Below are 24,401 nucleotides of genomic sequence, written 5' to 3'. Positions count from 1 at the left end.
GTCCCAGTTCCACACTCCAAAATTCACATCTAAGGAATTTCAGACATTCTTTATGGTGGATGGCAGAATACATGCCAGGTCAGCTGCTTAATGTAAAGTTTAATATGAACTCAGGAATGAGTTTGATTAAGAAAAAAGGCATAGCACGATATTACTTTTTGCCAAAATATAATCTCACACACACACACACACACACACACACACACACACACACACACACACACTCTCTCTCTCTCTCTTTCCTTAAATAGTGAAATATTGTAGCTTGGAGTCCATTCTGATGGTGTTTTGAGAGGGAAGTCAAGGCACCGTAGGCCAAACTCTACCCATGGCTACAGATGTTCACCTCCTATAGATGTCAGTGAGAGCCATACACATTCATCCATAGTAGATTTTGGCTCTGTGATTTGTTCTTTTTCTGTGTAGGAAATAGTTTAATATTAAAAATCTCAAGCAGCCTGACCATGCTACTATTATGCTGGAGGGTATTAAGGCTGCCACCAAGCAGGTCTTTGATCTATTAGACAATCACAGACCGTTATTTCAGATTAAATGGAAGGAGCAGTTAAATATTCCTTTATGGCACGATAGCTGGAAACAATAGGAGGCTACTACCATAGGCACAGGGTCATCTAGCAAAGCCTGAGCCAGGCTCAGCTGTAAGATGGTTCCTTTTAAACTGGTTGAAATCCAGATGCTAGGGCATTGTTGGCAAGCTGTGTGCATTAGAGGCAGGAATCCAGCAAGTTGTTACTGTGGCCTTGAAAGGGGCAGAGAGACAGAGGTTCTTGGCACACAACTGACTGAAGGGACAGACTTGGAAATAGTAAGCAAGGGGATGACCTGCTGTTTGTTTTAATTGACTATGTTCAGGGAGATGGGACTTTGGGTACAGTCTTTATAAATAAACAGGATTGCATCAAAGTGTATATACCTGACTTGTTTCATCCACTTCTGCTCATAACAGAAACAGGTCTACAAGCGTCCACCCAAACTCTGGCTAGCCAAAAGGGGCGCGCTATTGAATGTGGGAAGGTGGGCTTTCATTTCCTTTAGCATAATACAGTTTTACCAAGGACAAACTTTTCTTTTAAGCAACAGAGACGAGACTTCCTAAAGATAAAAAGCTGAAGTCATCAAACAACTTAACTTCCGGTTTGAAATGTTGCCATCACAGTGGTTTCAGTCAGTTTGTAGATCAAGTGCTCCTGAGGGGGAAAGGAGAGGAGAGAGAGAATGTGTGACTGACTGAACAGTCAGGCCCCACCAGGCTGGCTTGTGGTTCAGTCTTCAGATTTCTTTGTGGGGGTGGCATCTACATTTGCAGCCCACCATTATCATCATGATATTCTGGATACTCGCTGCTCTCAGCTTCATTCAAGCTGCTGAAGTAACAGGTAAACCATTTTGATCCTTTCCATTTACTTTTCTGGACCATCATTAAGACGCCGGAGAATGTATTTCGATGTAGGTGACTAGTTACCTGATAAAATGGATTTTTGTTTTGTTTTGTTTTGTTAATCACAATCTTCTCCAAATTGGAGCCTAAGAGCTTTTTTATTTGACTTCTCTTTAAGTATGTTTTGGAGTCAGGTTTTGCCCCCTGGCATATATCATGCTACTATCATACTATATCATAGGTTTGAACATACCATGCTACCTTGGGGGGTTCTCTTTATTTTAGGATCTAGACTGTTTTGATGACTCCACTTCTCTCAGTGTATATATTTCTGTAACCTCCAGAGTTTCCAATGTGCAGCCCTATATGCCATTGAAAGTTCACCCTATATAAAGGGCTGCAGGACTTAGCCCTAAGTACACTTGGTGAGAATTAACAAATATGTAAAATGGATAAAAATAGATGGTTGGGTTTTTTTAGGACAATCAATGGGTTGTTGATGGTTGGCTTTTAAAAAAATAATCTATTGCTACCTACTGAATAATCAATTTCCCTCTGAAAACAAAAACATGTCTATTTGGGCATCTTAAAATGTTACTGAATATTTTAAATCTTCAATTGTTCTTTCTTAGCTTACTCTGTGTCTTGTTATCACCTCTCCTATGCAGTTTTAGTAGCTTCATAATTGCCACATCTTTCAAGGGGACACATTAGAATGCAAAGCAAGGCAGGGGATGATCGTTTTTGCTAGGATAATCTCAAGTCAAAGTATTGCTGAAATCGTTGGCCTGTGAATTCATGTTGTCAGCTCTTCTCTAAATGTCAGCATTTGTATATTTACAGGAAAAGAGATGAACAGAAACCTGTCCTCCTAACAGAACTAGTAACACGTAGACCATTCTTACATTGCTGCTGTTGCCTGACAGAAGAATTAGAAAAAAGGAGTTAGAAACAGTTCTTACATGTTGCTGAAATTCTTTCCCCTGGTTAAGGATATTGTAATTTGCATGAAATCAAGATCGATATTGCTTCAGAATTCATCAGCTTATGCTCCTTATTCCTCTCCTGAAGTTATAATTCTCTGTTTGTAACATCATAATTATTTCCACAGCAGACAATGGGGTTGTGACAAACAGATGATTATTACTCTAGGAGTGGGGATAAGCTGCAGGAGGAGGTGAACAGGGGGGGAGGGAAGGGCAGGAGGGAGGGGAAAGAGAGGGGGAAATAATCAATGAGGTGCCAGCAGCTTTAAGCAAATCCTTTGAACTGCAGTCCATATTAGTGATACTCCAACACACTGCCGTTGGTCCGGATCCTACAGACACTCGCATGCTTGCTTAACTTTAAATACTTGAGCAGTCCCATTGGTTTCAGTGGGACTACTCAGATGTGTGTAAAGTTACGCACATGTGTATGAGCTTACAGAATGAGAGCTTAAATGAGCATTTGCCATAGGTTTCTTATTCCCTTGTCTTTACACTGAGATCCTCAGATCAGAGATGCTTAATAAATGGCAATTATTATTGTTGGCCCAAATGCTGAAGTCCTTATATAATCCAAATGTCCATTAAAGTCAATGAGAACATTGCCTGACTAAGGCCAACAAGACTGTCCCATTGTTCTCGTATTATAACACTAGCTCAGAGAACGCTGTACGTTGACCTGAACCACAATCTTTGCATTAGTGTTGATAAAAAGGTACTTTTTTCTTACTTGTCTTTCTGGCTGAGTAATTATTTTACTGTAATCTAAGAGGCAGCTAGATTATTCTGTCTTCAGTGTGTGTTTCATAACCAATACAGGTGGGTTCTCCCCACCCTTGTACTACAGGAAATCTGCTGGCTCATGATTTTTATGGGTTAAAAACCAGCCTGTAACCCACCCAGGTTACTAGTACATAGAATGATCTCTGGTGTGTATGCATGGTGAGCAGTGGTTTACCAGACACTAGCATGACATCAACACATTTCCTCTTCTTCGAACAAGTTAAACAGACACCTGGGCCCTGCAAATTAAGAAATTGCGCTTAACAAAAGCAGTAGTGTATCTCCTGGAATTTATTACCTTTCTCCATACTGTACTTAATGTAAGGAAGGGGAGATTAGCAAGGGCCTGAGTGTTTCATGATCAGGAGAAGTGGATCAGAGTAGGATGTTTCATTTCAGGGGAAGCTGCATATCACAGACAGCTGGTTGAATTAGCCAATTAAAAAAAAAAAGTAACAGAGAAAAGACCTTTCTAAGCATCTTGAAAAAGACTGGAAATAGCTGAACAGCACACATTGGTAGCCTGAAGTCAGAATTGCTTTTTTTTTTTGGTATCATATCTGTGTATGTTTCTGTTTATAGGTTTTTTAGACCTCTTCAGTTTCCTCCCTTCCCAAGGCGTTCAAATGGGCCTTTTCTCTATTATGTTTAGCTGTTCAGAACCTCATCCCATATTCCTAACAAAGGCAAAACCACTATTGTTTTCAATATCTGTACTGTATGGGGAAAAAGAGGGCATAAAATGATTTGCTCCTCTGGTCTACCAATCAAGCGTAGGACGTTTTTAATCACTTGCTGGCTATGCATGGAAAATTTTGGAAAAACAATTATTCTTCCTTACTTTTATGTTTTCTCGGGTTCTCTTCCTGGGCCACAGTGACTTCAATGGAGTTTTACTTGCCTAAGGTGTACGAGATCAGAACGTCAGCGTTTTACAGTTATTAAGTATGGTCAAGATTTTTTTGTGATGAAAAGTCCTACATTCTATTATAATCTAAATTTAATATGAAGAATGTGGTGTGAAATGCTTTACGACAAGGAGATCTTACACAGACTACGTGCAACAGTTGCTTATAAAACCGAAGGCCCCGATCCTGCAAACGCTTATGCATATGCTTAATTTGCTACAGAGAGTGGTTCCACCCCAAGACTTTAAGACTTTTATGAAATTGTAGATAGTGATTTCTCATAACTGTTGCTTTCTGGGCTGGGTAAGGCCAGGTGCAGTCATAGATGTTTATTATTATGTAGCACTTACAACGGAACATTGCCTTTGGAAATAGCAATCATGGCTCTATTTATGGGAAACAATTCACAAATGGAAACACCTACTAAATGTTTCAATGTTTTACCATTTTAACAAAGCCCAAGTGACACTTACAAGAAAAGTGTTTTCATGCATGCAAGATAAACCTGAACTATGCTTGTGCAGTGTGTTAGTACACCAGCCTCTTAGAGACCAAGGTTCAAATTCTATTTACTCGCCCGGGTTCAGCTCCTGTTGAGGATTTATTCCAATCCTGTTCTGGTCACAGGTGACACGAGAGCTTGATGGGCTAATCTTATTCTCTTGTGGACTGAATATACATTTTGGCATGACTGATTTTTTCCAACAGACAGAACCACAAGAGAGGGATAAGAGGCCTTGCTGGAGGCCGGGACTCGGGTGCTTTGGTAGAGCTGCATGCTGAGGTCACACAATGCTTGCTTGCATTATGCCCCCATCAATGCACATAACTTTCACGAGGAATAATTTGTTCCACATAATGAAAAACAAAACTGCTCAATCTGTTTAGGTGGTGGTGTGACTTAATATAGTGGAGCCACCTGACAAAGCTAAGCCTGGTTCGCAGCTTGAACAAAACAGTCCTCATCCACTGACCCATGAAATACACTTTGCTTATGCTATTAAGGCATCTTATATTCCATATGCTTGGCTAACGAAGAACAAGAACCTATGCTAACATCTAATCAGCATTGGAGGGCTCGCAGATTTGGCGGCATGGCCAAAAAAGCAGGAAATAATTTGGGGTAGAAAGGCCAATAGATTTTAATCTCATACTGTCAGCGACACATCGCTGCGGGTGCAAAAACGATCCGATACTGCAGTTGAAAAGAGGAGTTTAAGATACATGGTGTTACATACCGCACATCTGAGATTAGAACCCAACCTATGGCAGCAAAGCACTGTGGAAGGTTACTGGGCTCCCTAGAAGAATCTAAACAATGCCTTGAGGGGCTTGCCTCAGTGATGAGATTTCGGAGGGTTTCCCTTTGCCCCTAAGCAGGGCTGGCCAAAAGAATCTGTTTTTTCTTCATAAGTGTTTGTGACAGCTTTGCGGGCGTTTCGCTAATCGGCTAATGTTTTTGGAAGTTTCTGAGCAAGGATATTTAGATGGGGAGCTCGCTGGGGCAGGGAGCAGCTCTTTGTTATGCATGCGTATAGCATGGAGCAAGATGGGACTCTGGCCCCTAGGCACTACTGCAATTCTACTCCCAATAAGAACATGTTACTCACAACTCCTTGTTCTCCAGTTATCTAAAAATTAGGTAACACTCTCTCCCGGTAGGACTCGTAAGCCCCAAACGTGATAAATATAAAACAATTCTGCTAGTGTCTTGTACACTCCAACCCAGGTCATGTATTGATTTTCTTGCTAGGTTGAACCACATCTGGCTACCATGTTTGGAAAAGGTGTTAAACCCAGGCTACAGTCAGCACTAAAACATTTTCAAACAGCACTTAATTAAATTGGATTAGCTAACACATTTCAAAAGCAGGCAAACAAACCAAACATTTCCCCCCCTAGTGTAGACAAGGCCTTAGACAGCCAAACAGTGCTCTCAGCTGTCTTGGGACAATGGGACGGAATCCAAAATCTGGACCACTTTCTGCCAGCATACGGGGACTCCCTGCTCTGAGTTAGTTTCTCGCTCTCCTTGGGGCAGGGCCTCCTGGGTTTTGCAGACACAGGAAAGCAGGCAAGGTTTGCAGCAATATGTACAAGTTTGTCTCCCCCGCACTAGTACGCACAGTGCAGCAAGGGGCCCTAGGAGAAATGACTGGAATCTTCCTCTCCCTTGCATTCTCCTCTTGCTAGAGAGGGGGCTCTGCAAAGCCACTATGCTTGCAATGCCTGCTCTCTTTCTTCTTCCTCAGAGAACACAAAGACCCAGAGGCTAGCAAACAGTTCCTGGAGTGGGAGAATGGCTAGCTTCTGCAGTAGTGAGTTAAGCTGGCAATCAAAGAACTAATGCTGGCTGTAGGGATGCCCCCATCTTACATATATTCAAGACTCCAGTTGGTGGGTTGTCTCTGTTGCTCGCCCCAGATCAGTTACTTTCCTAGATTCCTCTGCATGTGTTTCCCTCCATCCAAGTCCTCCATGTTTGCTCTACCCCCTCCCCCAATGCTTTCTCCCCATCTCCGGCTGCTCCCCATATCCTTTCCAATGGATGCTTTCCAATTGCTGTTAGGCCAGTGAGCAGAGAGTTCCTGAGAGCAGTTTCTGAACCCCTTCTCCTGCTAAGCCACTGGTGCTCCACCCACTTCTGTTCTTCCAGTCAGTCATCTGAGGAGTGGGGATAAGGTCTTCTAGACTCCCACTAGCTTAGATAGGACCTTTGCCCCACTCCATTTATTCCCTATCCCTTTTAAGAGGTTGAGGAGAAGGATAGCAGGTTTTGAAGCAAAAATTGGAGGGGGACATAAACTGAGGCAGAAACCGTTTCCCTGTCAGCATCTCCTGTGACTGTGCCCATGGCTCGGCCAGATGGAGCCCACAAAGGCCTCGTGTAAAAGATCTGCACAAAGACTTGTGTGGTCACACACCTGCACTGTTGTGAAGGTTTTGCTGTTGGGGAAAGTCGTTCCCACTCTCACTTCTTTTCTCTGCTCTCCAAAGGAGGGTAAGGTCTCACTTGGGAAGGACTACTCCCCTTAAATAAGCAGCCTTCTATGCAATCCATTTCAGCGATTCAACTTCTTTTGGCAGCTGGTAGTACAGAGAGACCCCAGTGACGTGGGGGACAGAAAACACATCGTTCTTATGTATCAGGCCAGTCAGATCAAGTAGAACTCTGCCTTTGTAGGAAGTGTATCTTTGGGCCATTAGTGTGATAACTGTCATAGATTTAAGTCTTTGTCACCATCTTATGGCTGGTCCACATAAGAGGTTAAGAAGTTACGACAGCAGCTAGCTAGAGGAATTTTTTTTAGCTCAAGTTGTAGAGGCTCATGGGTCAAATTCCAGTGACGGCCCAACTGGGGTCAGTTACACCATCAAGCTATTTGCCTTTTAATAAGGTTGTTCTTGGAACAGAAGGCATATGTATAACGGTGGTCCTCTTTTTTGTTGATTGGTAAGCTAGATATTAAATACATATTTCAACTTTTTGGTGTCACTAGGACACTCTATGCTAAGGAATGAATACACTGGTGTGTCTATACCTGGGACAGAAGTTAGAGCTTCAGTATTAAATGTCACCCTTGTAATCCAACTCAGAATGAACACACCCTTGATGATCACAGCGGTAGATACACAGTCTCAGTGGGTACCGGTATGTCGAGCAATTGCACCAGCAGGACGTGATTTTTTAAAAAATCATATAATGTATTTTATAAATAAGTGGTTTTTTTCCATCCTCCCTCCCAGAAAACAAGATTTTAGTGGAACAGCCGCCTCGAATCATGGCAGCTAATGAAAATGCTACCTTGGCTTGCAAATATGCCTATAATGGAACTGGGAACGAATTCAGAGCATCACTGAATAAAGGAACAGACAGAGCAGTTGAAGTCTGCTCTGTTTCCTGGAATGGTTCCGTCTACAACCATCATTCAAATAAAGATTTCAGCTGCCATGTTACAGTTGATAGCCACAAAAAGGAAGTGAATTTCAGTCTTTGGAAGCTGAGTACTGACCAAACAGATATTTACTTCTGCAAAATTGAGGTCATGTTTCCACCTCCTTACATCTCCAATGACAAGAGCAATGGGACTGTCATTCATGTGAAAGGTAAGACACAAAATTATAATTGTCCAATATCCTTTTCCTTACATGTGCACCTTAACGCTCGAACTCACAGCATTGAGGTTCCCTGTCAGGTACCTAATGACTATTTCTCAGTGAAAGGCAAAATTCCTCTTCCCCCAAATAATGGGTCTAGCAACCTGCCACTTTCCTCTGCTGGCCATAGAATTTATAGAAGAGTGTTGGAGCAAGGAGTCAATAAATGGAAATGAAAGTTATTGCTTTTATGGTCTCTGACGTTTTTTCTATTCTATTTCTTTAAGAAATCCAATCACCAGTATCTCAATCTGCAACACCCTTTTGGGCTCTGGTGGTGACTCTTGGATTTCTGGCTGTCTACAGTGTGCTAATAACTGCGGTGTTTGTTATCTGCTGGGTAAGAAATGAGTTTTTTTCCTTGCTTTATGTGACTCAGGTACACCCCCACCCTTCCACCCACCAGCTTTCACCGGGCTTATGCAGTCACCTCCCACAGTTATTGCCATCTCCAGTCAAAGAACAGCAATGGTTCTTCGCTCTGGTTGCTTATGCTCATCCAGTCACAGGATACAAAATCTGCCTGCCTGCTGCAGTCACATCAGTAACCAGGTAGGGAATCAAGGCTCCATACCAGAGTTCTAACCCTGGCAGGACTCTCACTGGGGCTTTAGTAGGAGATTTGACTGTGTCAGAGCTCCAGGCTCTCTCACTGTCCGCCCCTAGTAACACCGGGTTGGATTGTTCCCTCTCATAATAAACCCAACAGGAGAGGGGGCAGAGGCAGGAAAACAGCAAGAAGCCCTTTGTAAACTACTTCCTAAATTATTCTCTAGAAGGATGTGACAGATAGGATGCGACCAGACAGCAAGTGTGAAAACTCAGGACATGGGATGGGGGGTAATTGACACCTATATAAGAAAAAGCCCCAAATATTGGGACTGTCCCTATAAATTCGGGACATCTGGTCACCCTAGCAACAGACCATGGAGCCCACCTACAATATGCACAGGTCCTCTGGCTCAGCAGTTAGCCAAGCCCTTCCATAGGGCTTCATTTTGCCTCTGCAGCAACTCTTCCTTTCCCCACTTTCCCTGGTAGTCTGACTCCACTGGACTCCCTCTGGCCACTACCCTTGCTGTAAGTTGTTCTAAAACAGGAGGAATCTCCACCATGGAGTGGGCAGCATAGGAAAGATAATGCAGTCTCAGAATATTTTCTTTAAAAATAACTATGGAGAAAAAGGTGGACCCCTGACACCCCTTGGCTCCATCCTTTTCTGCCTGATTGGAGACACAGATCTGCAGGGCCTGGGAGAAAGGAGATGCAGATGCAGAGGCAACAGACGTCCTCTTCTGTGCATGGATATGTGTGTGTGTGGGGGTGGGTGGGTATGATCCCCATATTGTATAGAGTACAGCTAGAATATTTAACTTGTGTGCAGGCTTGAATAGTGAATATATAGGGGAACTCTCCTCCTTCCAGTCTCTCTCTCTCTCTTTCTCTCTCTCTCTCTTTTTAAATATATATTTTCAGCTAATTGCAGGGTAATCTGGCTGCAATTCCCTGATCCCTCCTTCAGATTAAACCCTACATTTGAGTACAGAAACCCAGTCCCATTGCCAGTCAAGGTCTCTAAATTGCACCATCATTGTCACACAGAGGCACACAGTTCATTGCAATGAGAATTCCTGATGATATGCCAGCTGGATCAGGCATTGCCATTAACAAACTTAAAGCCAGCGAACGCTCTCTTCTCCCCCATCCCCATTCAAGAGATTTGCTCTGATTCTGTCATAGGAAAGCTTAAATGGTACAACTAATAGGTGAAATTGCTATGCAGCATCTGTGCCTTGATGAAATACTGTCATTTCAGATCCATAATTTTGTGTCTGAATAAGTTTTGCTCTACTGTTTGGATTGTCTCTCTCTTACATCTCAGATACAGATTCCTACTAAGATGACATGCACTCCTACAGAGAATGGCAATGTAGCATTCTGATTCTGTGTTGTGCTGGCTTCATCCATTTTTATCTGCTGCTGATATCCTCTGAATAACATGTATTCAGAGTGCTGACATACTTGTAATGCTGTTGGATGTAAATAGGGATGGCTAATAAAGATTATGGGTACAAAAAAGCTGTCCACAATGATGGAATGAATTAGGGTTTGGCCTAGCTGAAACTATGTTCTTACACAGGTTTTGACCTCCATTAAGAAAAAGTTCTTTGCTCTCCAAAACCATCAGTCCTACACCTTCATCTTTGTACAGTCAGGCATTTATTCATGCTAGTTAAATATTTCTATAATAACTCAGACAAAAATAACTCAGACTTAGCTAGAGGATTTTAAAATTGTACATTTGTCTATCCACACACACACACCCACACGTATATATCTATGTTATAGATTATATACCTGTACAAGCACACGTGTATGTATCTAATAATTTATATACACACTGCATAGTTTATAAGTAATATAATTTACTTTTGCAAACTTGAATGAATGAAACTTGGTCACCATTTTAAAGTCAGAAAATATTAAAGTTGATATAGTTACCTTAACTCCCCGCTGTTGCACATACCTAACACAATTTTGCACCTCCAAGGATATCTATACAACTCCCATCCAGACCAGTCAGATTAACACATGCGTATCTGAGGGTAGAATTGCACTTACTGTATTCTAAAATATTATGTAGCAGTAAAGCTCGTAATCCAAAATATTCCATCTGTGCCTGTCACTATTTGAAATTTAACATTTCTTCACTTCAAAGAGGTGAAAATAATCTCCTTAACATTATATTTATATGAGTGGTTTTTTAAAAAGTCATAATAATAAAAAAGGAGCTTAGAACTCTGAAACCCCAATCTTCCTACTGGCTTCCTTGTGCACTTGAATCACTGCAGAGTCCCAAGTACACAACTGTGGAACTCCACAGTGAAATAACCAGCATAAAATATGTAACTAACCTTTATGTATGTTATTCCATAGAACTGACATTTACTGTTCAGCTGAGTTGCTTATAACTCCAGATTTAAGGGCTCTCTCATATATGTATATATAAATAGGCATACATACACACTTTACATGCTTTTCAGGCAAATTGTTCTGTAGACTGGCCTTCAGCGAGGACTAGCCCTTGGGAAACCTAAGCAGATTGAATTGTGTTTGTGTGTGTGGGCACATGCATGCACACACGAGAAGATTCACAAGTATTTTGGAAAAAATTATATTTTTAGTCCTTACTAAAGTAAAAAACTACAGACTATGCTCAAGCTTTTGAAAATATTTCAAATACAAGAAATTTCAGCAAAAAGATGTTTTTAGTAAGTTACAGCCATAGCGTTGTGATAGAGGGGAAGCCCACTGCCCAGTCACTAATTCACAAGAGATGAATTTAGGTAGGAATAATGGTCTTGAGGATAGGACACTGAGCTAGACTGCAGAAGCAAGGGGTTCAGTTGCTTGCTCAGCCACAGACTTCCTCTCTGACTGCAGGCAAGTCACATAATCTACCCTGTGCCTCAGTTTGCTATCTGCAAAATGGGGATAGTGCTTTCCTACTGCACAGGATTACTGTGAGGCAAAAGTCCATTAATGAGCGTGAGGTACAGTGCTCAGGGCCAGATAGATGAGAACAACCTCATCCTTGCTTCCTTCACCCCTCAACCAGCAGACTGCAGATTGGGAGACGGAGGACAGGGCTGCACAGTTACATACAGGCAGGAGGCGTTTTCTGTCACTCTTATTTTGTTGACATTAGCAATTTTTTTTAAATTTCTAGTTAGAAGCTAGGAAAGCCCCTTGCTGACTGCACTTGCTTTACTTCTGCTGAGTCATTCCTCCAGCTAAGAAGGTGGTTAGAAGAGAAGTTAGAACACAATCTTAGTTTACAGCATTCACTACCAGGAGAACTCTCTAATACTACAGCTTTCTCTGCAGCTGGGCTGCTGGGCCACTGATAGGAGAGGAGGGCAAATTTCGCAGAACATTTTCTCTGACTACTCATGCTGGTTTTTAGATTAATTTATTTAACTTTAAGCACTTACTTCAGTGCTTTCCTGAAAAAGCCTTGGGGAATAATTCTGAGTGGTGAATACGTTTGATAATAGCATGACCTGCTTGGACAATTCATTAATTGGGAAGGAGGAAAAACGAATCAAGTCCTAAGAAACACTCCGGAGTCCATGCACAAAGACTTTAAAAAAATTATTTAGCCTAATCTAATTGCAGAAATGTTTTCATACTTCCCCCCCCTGTAGTGGAAAAACAAGAACAACAGAATCTTGACGAGTGACTACATGAACATGACGCCACGCCATCCTCCTGGCCCAAAGAACAAGCATTACCAACCCTATGCACCAACTCGGATACACACGGAATACCGCTCTTGGGAACCGTGACTATCTGCTTACCAAGCTGCTAATACCGCTGGTGTGCTTTTACTCTGTCACGTGCACTTGGATGAGAAAGGACAGCCTGCCATTAGTATGTCATATCTGTTATATTTGATGACATCATAGCAAGTACCGGTCAAACTTTAAACTGTGTAAAAGTAGGTTGTTTTCTATGATGGCTGAAAACTAGCTACAACTCATGTTCAAGCTTGATGGTGTGTAAGGGGGAAAGATAACACTGGATCCAGTACAGGGTATATTGTTCACTGTTGCAACTACCGATCTTTCCCAATCACTTTTGCCTTATATTGAACATTAATTTCTAGTTAGAAGTATGTTTAACTTGAAGAATTATAAATCTCTGAAATACAGTCCTAATTGGTTACCATTACATATGGTACCAAGCAAACTGTTGATGCAAAAATTGGTCCCCTCTCACTTCAAAGAGGAGAATCCAGTTTCAAGTTCCAAACATATGCTTAAAAGAATAGGAGAGGGTTTCAGCTGTAGTCAGCTGCTAGCCATGTGGACTATTAGATTATTCCGCAGATGGGTTGTAATGACAGATCCAGGACACTCAAAATCCAGTATACATTAAAAGTGCGATTCTTAAGTTCTTAAATTGGTGACTGTGTAATATCTGTAGGGGAAGAGGGCCCCCTATGAAACAATTTCATACAGTGAGAAAGCAATCAATCTGCAAGGCAGGTCTGGAACAACAGGGGACGAAGAAAGATCTGCAGTCATCATGAAGAGAATCCTTTTGAATTATGTTGGCCTACAACAAGAAACCACCAGGACTTGGCCAAAGTCATAGAAGACGCAGGTGAGAAAATCCTCATTAGAGCTTACTGAGGGCAGATTTTCACAAGTGGGCCGGATTTTTGAGTGCCCAGCAAACACAATCGGGGCCAGATTTTTAGCTGAGCTGAGAAGCCAGTGTGCACACAGCATGCTGAGCTCTCCTGAAAATCTGTCTATGTATTCTGGTGCCTAAATAGCAGCTGAGCTTTTTAAAAAATCTGGCCACAATGTTGAGTGATCAGATCATTTGAAATTTGCTCCTACACACCCTATCATTGGAGGGGCTGAGTGACCTCGACGTCCATTGCAGTCAAGAGGAACTGAAAGCTCTCAGCACTTTGCAGGAGCTGTTCGGTACCTTGAAGGATCAGGATCTGACTGGGGCCTACTGTTCTTATATAGACTTTTCTCTAGGCATGTTCCATGGAAGAGTAAAACAAGGGCTAGAATAAAACTCGTTCAGTAATCATAGAATATTAGGGTTGGGAGGGACCTCAGGAGATCATCTAGTCCAACCCCTTGCTCAAAGCAGGACCAATCCCCAAATCCCTAAATGGCCCCCTCAAGGATTGAACTCACAACCCTGGGTTTAGCAGGCCAATGCTCAAACCACTGAGCGATCCCTCCCCCTCAGTGATTTTCATGTGACATGTTTCTTTTAATGATGATTCCAAAACTGCAGTAGGGTCAGCTCAACACAAAAGTTATTCCCAAGCTTAGAAGAAGAGGTTCCTTTACCAGTTCCCTCCAATCCTTCGAGAGCTGAGCAAAAGATAGAATTTCTGTCCATGCGAAAATTCTGATAATTCTACATTTGTTGTCACCTTGAACCAGAACAAAAAGATCCCTGACTTTGATCTTCCACAAAGCTTATGGGCAACCCTAAACCACCTCCACACAAACCATGGCAGATGCGGATACTTGATGCACAAATGGAACATTAAAAAAACTCTGGTGTGCGACTGCGGTCACCCAGAACAGACCATGCAACACACAACAACTCAATGCCTGATTCAGAAATACAAAGGAGGCCTCACAGCGAAATACCCCGCCACTCTTGATGCAATTACTTGACAACCACCTAAATGTTAAATTATAGTTGTTGCTCTATATCTACACATCAGCCATATAAGAAGGACAAAAATTTGAAATACCAAATTTTTTCATGGAGCAGAAATTCCAAAAAATTTTGATCCAGAAATGGTGAAACAGTCCAAGTCAACATTTTCAATAGAAATGCAATGTTTTGACATTCCTGACTCAAAATGTTTCATTTAATTTTGTTGATCTGAATGGAAATGCATACTTTTAAATCAGTTCAGCATTAAACTGCATTTCCTTACAGAGCCACATTGCCTCACTGGAATTCAGTTCAGGAGTCTGATGCTCTTGTTCTCAACTATGGACCAGGCATCCTGGCTGGACTACATTTCCCATGATACAACAGCAGTTAATGTGAGTCCCATGACAGACTACTCAGCTTGGTCAGAGAGGAGACAGTGTTGCATCATGGGAAATATAGTCAGGCCAGGGAGTCCAACCCATGGGGGGAAGGTAGGGGGCTGGAGGCAAACTCTGAGTCCTATGAGCCAATGTAGCAAAACAGGGAAATGCAGTTTAATGTTGAGCTGACTCAAAATGAAACATTTCTGTTCAGTTTAATAAATAGAAATATTCCAATTTAGGTTGAACCAGCCCTAAGCTAAATATTTTGATCTAGGTTTCCAAAGGGAAGGGAAAAAAATCAGAAATTCAGGAAAATTAAAATTTTCCTACAAAAAATATTTTTTGCAGAATTTGCATTTCCTGTCAGAAAATCATTCTGACAGAAGATTCCTGATCAGACTTAACTCCATCCTGTTTAATTTAAAACTATACAGGGTTAAGTGCTTGAATATGCCCCAAGGAATAATTTTGTGTTAATAAGGGTAGGCAGACCCAATGGGGCTTTTCCTTCTTCCCTTCCTGAGCTCGACTGTATCCATTGCAGGAAGCACGTAACTCCATTGCCCCAGGAGCAAGGCAGGAACTGTGCTGAGATGCTGAGAGTCACAGTCTGGTCCCTGCTTCCTCCTTGTGCTATGGGAGAAGTGAGCTGTGCCACTCCTTTTGCTGCCGCAGTCTACTCTCTCTGAACTAGCTCCAGTGCACTGGCTGGTACCTTGGGAAGGGTGGAGCCAAAGCTCTGCCCACCCCCTGCCTCTGCCTTTGCAGCCTGACCACTCCCTGCCTACCTGCATGGATGGGGGCGAACAGCAGCCCAGTGGCAGCTACTTGCCCCACCATGTAGGGCCTAGCAATTTGGGTGGCCTATGCAGCGGAGTAAGGGGATTTCTTACTCCCCTGCAGCAGCTTGCAGCAGAACTCACGAGTGAGTCCTCCATGGTAAGTTTATGGATATTATCATATAATCACTGACTGCATCTTCTTACAGGCCTTCTGAGCCACAAGAGTGCTGCAATTAGAATATACTGTGAAAATAACGTCTTATACCCTGGCACAAGGATAGCAGACAAATATGTACAGAAAGCAATAATACACAGGGGCAAACATTTCTGCTGTAAAATTGCATATGCATTTCCAGACCCGAGAAGCGTGTATATTTCACTGTGTCCACATGCCTCAGAGTTTTTATTGTACTTTTATAATCTTATTTTAAAACTGTTAAATAGATGCTGTAAATTAAACTTTGAATACTTTGTAAGGCTGACAGTAAAAGACAAGTATGACCTTTTAATGCAATTGTTAATATTATTTGTTTTCTCGCCCCTAACACTTCATTGGGTTTCAGTTTACATGTACAGACAGTAGCAGGGTGGTATTCTAATGCACAGTGCTTTGTAGTTCATGTATTCGGTAAGTATTTGATAGACGAGTGAACAAATCCTCGATATTTACACACTGGAACGCTACGGGCCCGTTTCCAAACAATTCATGTGGGTGACCAAAAAAGGGGCACAAACAAGGAAGACACACCAGAAGTGTACATGTGTAGGGAGGAGCAGGAAGGAAAGTGCATGGGCCCTGATGTTGTGTTGAAAAGGACATCAACATAATAGTAAAGTATTGTGGTGCCATAAATTACAGGCTGTTGACAATGCATTTTGTGTGGTTGAAATACCCGTTTTATCGACCACTGGTGATGTGCGGGGCACTAAACGGCTATTGTATCTGGAGAAGTGGGCACGTTAAGCCCACAGACTGGCTCTGTGAGTGGTGACTAGTATCTCCTGGTTTATATGTACTCCTAACTGATTCCAGCTACTAGCTGGCTTAAGTCAGTGTGCAACATGCCAGGGCAGCCATTGCTTCTACTGGCCCTACATTCAGCAAGTCATCTGAAGAGGCAAAAAGAGAATGCTCCCTGCTGTGCTGCCCAGGACTGGATAACAGGCTAGGGAAGAGGGCAGTGGGAACAGGGTCATCTGCCCTGCAGAGAGGCTGAAATTCAATCACATATGCCAGTGAGCTAGACTGCAATTTCATTTAGTGTCCCCCCCAAGAACACCCCCCCTGGAACTTGGATTTCAATGTTAAATGAATACAGGGGCTGAAATTGTCATTTCTACCTGTACGTGGACATAGGGAATGGGAGGAAGGGTCCTTGTCTGCTCCCTCAACCCACATGCCTATGGAAACCCTATCAGAAATCAGTGAAATATCTTTCTTGGGTTTTGCTGTTCTATGGATTCTCTCTTTATCATACTATTGTGATGAGATGACTTGTGGTATCTCCATAGGTACCCTGAATCTTCAGAATGGGGATTGCCTAGATTGCCAAGTCAAAAGGTCCAGATCTTCGCTAACCATTTGAATCCCAAGAATCCTGACATTCTTCACCATTAACAGATGCTCCAGAATTTCTGTTGTTTCTTCTAGGACTGTCAACACTGTCTTCACATGTTGGCTAAATCATTTAGTCTCTGCCTAATCTATTTAATGTACTGGCTCTTTCATTGTCATTAATTGCTATGCAAAGCTCTGTAGTTCAAGTGCCCACCCAACTTGCTAGCCTTTTCCAGCATACTGAATGTTCCATTTTATGTTTTTCTGTATAAGCCACTGAGATGTCATTGGTTTCGTGGCAAAGATAGCCATGTGTCTAATGGTTCTCTCCAGTTTTAGGTTCCAGGTAGCCTTTGAAGACTGAAGCCTTGCAGAAGTTTGAGATGCATTTGTTTTAGGTTTCAAAAATTCAGGTTCCCCCCCTGCTCTTCTCTTTCTTATGCTGCACCCTTTCTGATTTTGAATCTCCCTAAACTACTGATCCTCAGCGGCTGTACACTCTGCATGGCTTCCCTTGTTGCCTTTCATCCATTTACCTTTCAATCCACTATAGGTTTTGGATCATTGCAAAATTGTTAAGTCTGCAGAGATTAGCCCCTGCAGCTGGAGCTACCCTGCCTGTGAGTAGCAAGTTTGTTATTGACAAATGTCAGTAAGAAAGTGGAGTATGAGGAAACACACACAAATCTACTTCAAAGCTAAAGATGAAATCTTTCCACTTTTGCAAGGTTTTTTTGCTGCGCTACTGGAAAAAGTTTATTCAAGATGAATCACTGATAGAGGTGTGATTTTGTTAGTTACTCACTATAACCAGAAAGCAGACTATGGTAGGAAGTACAATACTGGGCTATTCTTCTTCTCTGTCAGTGACCAGAAATGAGTTTGGAAAACAATACAGAAGAGCAACTTGCAAGCCTTATTTAGAGTCTGAGAGTTACAAAGGGAAGGAAACATTGAAAACTGCTTATCTGGATGCAAGTGGATTGATTTTCACAGTTAAGAACTTTGGGTTAGAGCATCACATTATAGTGTGTTGTTATTCCAGCCTGAAAGGCGCACGGATAGTCCGATGTGGCCAATTCGGCTGATGAGGTATTAGGAGGCTGCCAATTTCCTGTAAACCCATTATCAGAGAGAGAAAAAAAACATGGTGTCACTCATGTTTTTACATGCATTCCAAGCTCAGGGCACTAGTTCTTCATACATTTTTTAAAATTAAAGATGAAACATAGCTCTCCTTCCAGGGTTCATAAGCCTGCAAATAATAACTCAGTACTGGGGGAGGGGTGAGAAATCAAGTTAGTCTTATTTGTTTTATTTGACCATTGAAGTGGCTGACAGTTTTCAAAGACAGCTGTTTTTCTAGTTATTATATCATTATGTGGCTTTTTCCTACTTGGTTTTTTGTTTCTAAAAAAAAACTATTTTGGATCAGGCTGATACATTCTCACAAGTTGGAACGCTTACATGATCTGCTTTTTCATGCACATTTCATAACCAAGGACAACATTGCCTATGCTTCTGGGCAGGGGTGGCATTACGTTTATATGGCTCCTAGCACAATACGGCCTCGGGATGATACCATAATACCAAAGCAAGGAAGCAAACAAACAACTTGCAACAGTACAGCTTGGAGAAGTTCCCATATTGACCTCAATGTTATAGGCAGAACAAACGGAAGTTGTTTGACCTGTTCCTTTAAAATAGCAAAGCCCTCGGAAATCTTAAAAATACGTTAAAGAACATTTACAGTCGCAGAGTCAAGAACTGAAATTTAGGAAATGCCAAGTTTACAGTTGCCTGGGCACCCTTCATCCTGCTCCCTATGCATATGATTATGATACAGTCTTTAATTACATGATCACATGCTATTTTTTCCACAGGCACCTGCTCACTCAGGTGGCACAGGGTGGGTGCACAAGGGGGCAGAGTGAAGATTACATGGACAACTGTAAATCTGGCACTTCCGTAACTTTACAATCTGAATAAAGTTCTTTTTATGTGATTTTTGTATCTGATTAGACATACACTAACCTACTCCCGTATAAGGCAGGGGATGCCTGGAATATGACAGGAGGCCTAGGATGCTTTCAAACAGCAGGTTTGATGCATAAACTGACAATGCAGCTCAGACATTGATAACAATCCCCATTCTGAAGAAGATATGAGCGTTTCATAACAAGAGCTGCACCTGGGATCAATCTCCATTCTGACACTTTGCTAACCCACCTTTGACGAAGCCAGCAGCTAGGTGAATGAATACCCACTGAACCAGGCCTCTCTCTGAGGGGGCTGTTGTGAATATCATTAATTTGCTGGCTAACAAAAATGGAAGGGACAGTGCAGGGGATGAGGCAATGTACTCAGCCCAGCTTGCCAAGGAAAAGAAAGATGAGAGGTCTAAATTTAAGCCCAACAAGCCTTGCCAGTGCCCCATTCAATTAGCTCTCCCTGTTGTGAGTCAAAATAAACTAGTGCCTCTACTATGCTTGCTGTCCGTGACAGCCTTTGGGCTCCATTAATCTCCAGCACCAGTGGTCAGGCTCAGAGCTGAATTTTTGCTCATGAAAGTGGTAAGGGAGGTTGTTGAAATTCAGCTGAACTGTTCTTGGTCTTCTCAGCCTTCCCCAGACACGCGAAAATTGGCTGCAGAGAGGAAATTTGTTTCTTTACTTGAGCAGTTCATCCGCTCCTGCTGGACAGAGACATGGGCTGAAGTCCAGGGCAAAATGTTGACTTTGGGAGCGTTTACCCTGTTTGCTCTTTCCTCATTAGCAGCAAGCTGAAGTAATGCCAAAAAAAAAAAAAAGATATCATGAAGATACTTATTTGGATAGCTAGGAAGGGGAAAAAATAGAGTTTTCTAGCTGACATTATTTGAGTCCAACCTATGTTTTCATGAGGGTGCAGTCCACCACTGGGGATGAGAGAGACCAATGGGCAGGGGAGAGCTAGTAAAGGGTTAATGCAGAAAGGTATCCTAATATTAAAAAACATGTAACTGAAACCTTATAACAATCCTTCTGGGGATAGAGAAGAACAAATCACCTTTAAGATGCACACCATAAGGCAGGTTTTTCTTTCTTTCTCCAGCTCCTATGTTACAAAAAAGAAACCTTCTTACCTCAAGGAGTACATTTTACCTCTATGGGGCTCCTATACACCCATGAGAAACCAGCTGTACTTGGTAGTGGTAGCCATCTTAGATCACCTGTGTGGGCTTGGGAGTACTGCTGATTTCAAATGAGAGCCCTCCTCAGCACCCTGTGTGGTTGGAATGCAGCATGGCACTTTCCCACTGAGACAGGGGAAGGTGCACTGTGTTTGGCTGTGTGTTGTTTTCTTTGCTTTGCCTGTTGCCTTTGTCTTCCCAGGGTGGCTGGTTTCACCAGCCCTTTCCTTCCGGTGAGGTGAGGCTAAGACAGCAAATTGTTTTTAATGGTGAAAACAAGCAAGCAAACAAAAATAAGATGTATATAAAAGTTACAAAACCCCAACCTTGTGGGAAACACCTGCCTGAAGAGGTGGAGGGAGGTAATCAGCTCCACCTCTTTTGGTTTCAGCCAAAGAACTATAAAGCTGGTCTCAAGCAGCTAGGCAAATCAGTTATCCTGAGCTTCAGGTCAAGTGAGTGTTGTCTCTTAAGGCGAGGCCTTTGGAAGGGAAGTGCTGGAGTTTTATAGGTATTTAAACATCTGAAGATACAGATAGGTGCCTCACTGGATTTTCAGAAGTGCCTAGGCATCTAACTTCTATTTGTTTTGAATAGGAGTTAGGAGAGTAGGCACTTTTGAAAATCCCACTGGATACCTACCTGCAGCGGCAGGCACCTAAATACCTCTAAAAATCTGGATGGATATCTCCTGAGTGGGTTATTTTTGCTTACAAACACACAGATGCAGACTTAAAATAAACATGCCATATTTTTGGAGGCAAGTTTATTTCTGCCCTTTCTTCTTACTGAATTAAATAAGGGTTTTTTGGGTTGTATTTTTACCAGACTCTTCCTTTTCAAAATGATTTTTTAATTAATCACTTTCTGTTGTAATTCTGTAGCTTGATTTTAAGTCATGGAGGCAGAGAGGCAAAATGAGGACAGAATATAAATAGAGGCTGTCTCTGCAGCAGCACCTCCGAACTGTGCTTCTGAACCTACCTACTGTGAAAGACGCAGACAAAGCAGTCACAAAAATAAGTTCAAAGAGTCCATAGGTTACACAAAACACACGGTCTGTGGGGAAATGTCAGTTAGAAACGAGCAGCAGCAAACAGCTTTGTTTTCCTATTGTTGTGGCTTTGTACGGTGATGATGACACACAAAGATTAAGTGAAGCAGCATGAGCTCCAGTGGTTTATCGCTGCTATTGTCATCGTCGGTAATGAAAGGGGATGTGTGGGTGTCACCTGCAAAAAGAGGTTCTGTTTCCAAAAGGAAAGTATCAGTATCAAAGATCAGTGAAGACTAAATGGTCTTGTTTAATTCATGCAATTTCCTTCCCTTCTCTGACCTACGGCACCGAATTTAGTCCCTAGATTTACCCTACTGGGATGGAGAGACTTGAGCAACAGCAAGTGCCTAGGACAACTGCAGTGTGTCAGGTCATTTGTAAATCTCCAGAAGGAGTTGGCTCCTGCAACATGGAATTTGATTTTTCTTCCCCTTTCTCCCCCTTCACTCCTGCTGACCTCTGAGATTTGCAGCAAGAAAAGCTATCTCCAGTGCAATCAACTTATAGAAAAAACATTCTGTTCAGACTGATATTTAGCAGGGCCAGGGACTGGAAGCAATGGGTCAATGCACTACAACACAAGGCCGTACCGATGGTTATGGATCCTCAGAGATGGATTTCTTGTGAATCTTTTTATGTTTACACACACTTAAAATTTGCCTTCTGCATAAATATGATAACAAACTAAGGTTCCCATAAAAAGTTTAAGAAGGATTAAAAAATTTTTTTTTTACTATTTTGGAAATAATTGTTTTTTTTACTTTTTCAGGTCTCAGATACCTTTCCATATATGTTTACTTTTCATACTATATTTGAAATTAATTAGGACTATGGGCCTGGACTTAAATGAAGCCAAAATATTTGCTGTTCAAGAACCAGATTTGAATAGTTTGGATACATATGGATCTCAGAATTCGGAGCACGGACCTGTCACATTTGGGAGAATTCAGGAATAGCATTTGCACTAATGATGGGCTCTTTACTTACCTATTTGCACATGTGTGCACACATGGAGTTGTGGGCCTTCTCGCCGCCTCCCCCAGTGTTAGCGTGTGCATGTGAGGGAGAAGAGACGCCCTTGTTAATTCACCATCTTGCCACAATATGTACATTTGGTCTCAAATGCCACAAAATTCATGACGTTTGACTTACCTTTACTGCTTATTTCCCCTAGATTGGCACCAACTTTTAGACTGGAGAAGTACCAGATGATTGAAAAACAGTGAATTTACAGTGTCAGTATTTAGAAGAGGATTCCTCCTGTCCCCCACCCCCAAATTTGCCGAACTCTCTGTACCCCTGTTTTGAGGCATATTAACAACAGTCTCCCTTTTATCCTTAGCAAAAAGGAAAGGCTGGTGTCAATTTCTTTTTTATTGTAGTTTAGGGGAAGGAATTTCCTGTGGTTCATTTAGAACCATCAGATGATTCAGCCTCATGAAGAAACAACAATTACTTTTGTGTTCCTCTTGATCCCCAGGTTTAGACCCAGCAAACATAGTGCCTCAATAATCCCTTTCACCAAGCCAATTATCTGGATTTCATCTTCCATGATTAAGTTTTCCCAAAAAAATCACCGTCACCACTTTTCCTGGGTGGCTGTACATAACACTCTTGTTCAATACTCACTAAGAACTTGCTCCTGCAATGGTTTCTACAAATGTGTGACTTCACTGAATGGAAGGAATCCCATTGGGTTTACTCCCAGGAGAAACATGTGCATGAGTCTTTGTAGGACTGTGGGCTACGTTTCCGTAGAGCATTTTTTTCCTTCATGTAAACGTTGGGTTGCTTGTCTAGGTCAACAAGCCAGCACTCAGCACTTTCAACGAGCAATCGGCAAAATCAAAATGTCAGCCACAAATGGTGGTAGGTTAACCAATCTGGATCTGGATTGCATGGCGTGAGCCTCTATCTGCTCTCAAATCCTCTGTAACATTGTCAGATTAGAGCCTTATGGTTAGATCTACTCCAGGACTGGCTGCGTGTTCTTCCTGGAAACCAAACGACTCCTTTCTAGTGTTAGTATCTGGCTTGCAAGTAGCCCAACAGCAAAAAATAGGGAGGCACAAGGGAGAGAGGAAGGAAGTACGGAGGGACATCAGGCCTAACACTCTGGAGGGAGACTGAGGTTGGGGTTTGGAATTGGAGCAGGGACTCTGCAAGAAGAGGGGTCCCAAAGAGCTGCCTAGGTGACTCATTGTTACTGTGAACACTGATTTGGGTGACATCTCTTACCGCCTCAAAGAAAAGGGACAGATCTGTGGCCTGATCCTGGCAAGCCCACTCAGCACACTACTGCTGCTTCCCTTCCTTTGCCATAGCTCACAACTTGAGGGTGGTCTTCCCAGATGCCCCTTACAGAACTCCAGTGCTGCCTTCCTGCTCTGTATGTTCCTCATTTCACCCCATGCACAGAATTACCACCTGGATTGTTGCAGAGATTGATTCCCCTCCCTCCCTTTTAAATGTACTTTTGTGACAGTCACGAAGGCACTGATGGACTGGGCCTCATTTGTAGGTTCTTGAGGGCCCTTGGAGGATGAGACATGGAAAGCTGTTCCAGGCTTGGACCAATGTGATGTTAACACACATGCAAATTATAGCCAGTAACACAGGTGTCAGTGAGGGAACCCCAAGAAAATCCCCTTTGACTCCCACAGAATAATTCATAACAGAATTCATTTGTGTCCCTGGCGGTAGGTCATGATAATATTCATTGCACATGCTCCACAGCTCCATAGGCATCTAGTTCTCTGTCATTCATTAGACAACTCTGGGTTGCCATAAGAGGTGCCCTGGCAGCATGTCTTAATTTAGAAATGAGACTACACACATCGGCTCCAGTGGGAGTGAAGAAGTTAGTGGGCAAATAAGCAGGCATTGTGGTGTCCTCTGTTCTGAGAGTGGTAAAGTGCAGACAATGGAAAGTCAAAGGTCTGAGTCAGCGCCTGGAACATGCCAAGACTGACTGTCCCTAGTACCTGTTTGGAAAGGATCAGGAA

At 42.3% G+C, this 24,401-nt stretch overlaps 1 protein-coding gene and 1 long non-coding RNA gene across 3 annotated transcripts in view; one reads left to right on the top strand and one right to left on the bottom strand.

Moving 5' to 3' along the window:
- LOC120374239 overlaps positions 1–20,369 on the bottom strand; it is a 36,325-nt gene extending 15,956 nt beyond the window's left edge. Inside the window, exon 1 of the long non-coding RNA XR_005585957.1 lies at positions 20,292–20,369. This is a non-coding gene — a long non-coding RNA (uncharacterized LOC120374239). The remainder of the gene's footprint in view (positions 1–20,291) is intronic.
- CD28 (CD28 molecule) lies at positions 1,186–13,797 on the top strand. Of its 2 annotated transcripts, XM_039493542.1 has the most exons (5): positions 1,186–1,397; positions 7,824–8,183; positions 8,462–8,574; positions 12,443–12,614; positions 13,224–13,797. In XM_039493542.1, exons 1-4 carry the CDS (start codon positions 1,343–1,345, stop codon positions 12,581–12,583), a joined length of 669 nt encoding a protein of 222 aa, XP_039349476.1. In that variant the 5' UTR covers positions 1,186–1,342; the 3' UTR covers positions 12,584–12,614; positions 13,224–13,797. The 2 variants fall into 2 exon arrangements, with proteins under 2 accessions (XP_039349476.1, XP_039349475.1); XM_039493541.1 differs by having other exon boundaries at positions 12,443–13,797.
- Positions 20,370–24,401: the final 4,032 nt, after the last annotated feature.

This window comes from Mauremys reevesii, linkage group 11, assembly GCF_016161935.1.
Source record: "Mauremys reevesii isolate NIE-2019 linkage group 11, ASM1616193v1, whole genome shotgun sequence".
Classification (NCBI taxonomy): domain Eukaryota; kingdom Metazoa; phylum Chordata; order Testudines; family Geoemydidae; genus Mauremys; species Mauremys reevesii.
The sequence above is the reverse complement of the archived record's forward strand: the minus strand, read 5'-3'. Positions and strand labels throughout refer to the sequence as shown.

Bases quoted from the DNA above. Each gene is read 5' to 3' on its own strand.
- CD28 (XM_039493542.1), top strand. From the start codon at position 1,343: ATGATATTCTGGATACTCGCTGCTCTCAGCTTCATTCAAGCTGCTGAA. The intron at 1,398-7,823 runs GTAAACCATTTT...CCTCCCTCCCAG, and splicing joins TCAAGCTGCTGAAGTAACAG to AAAACAAGATTTTAGTGGAA. The intron at 8,575-12,442 runs GTAAGAAATGAG...CCCCCCCTGTAG, and splicing joins CGGTGTTTGTTATCTGCTGG to TGGAAAAACAAGAACAACAG.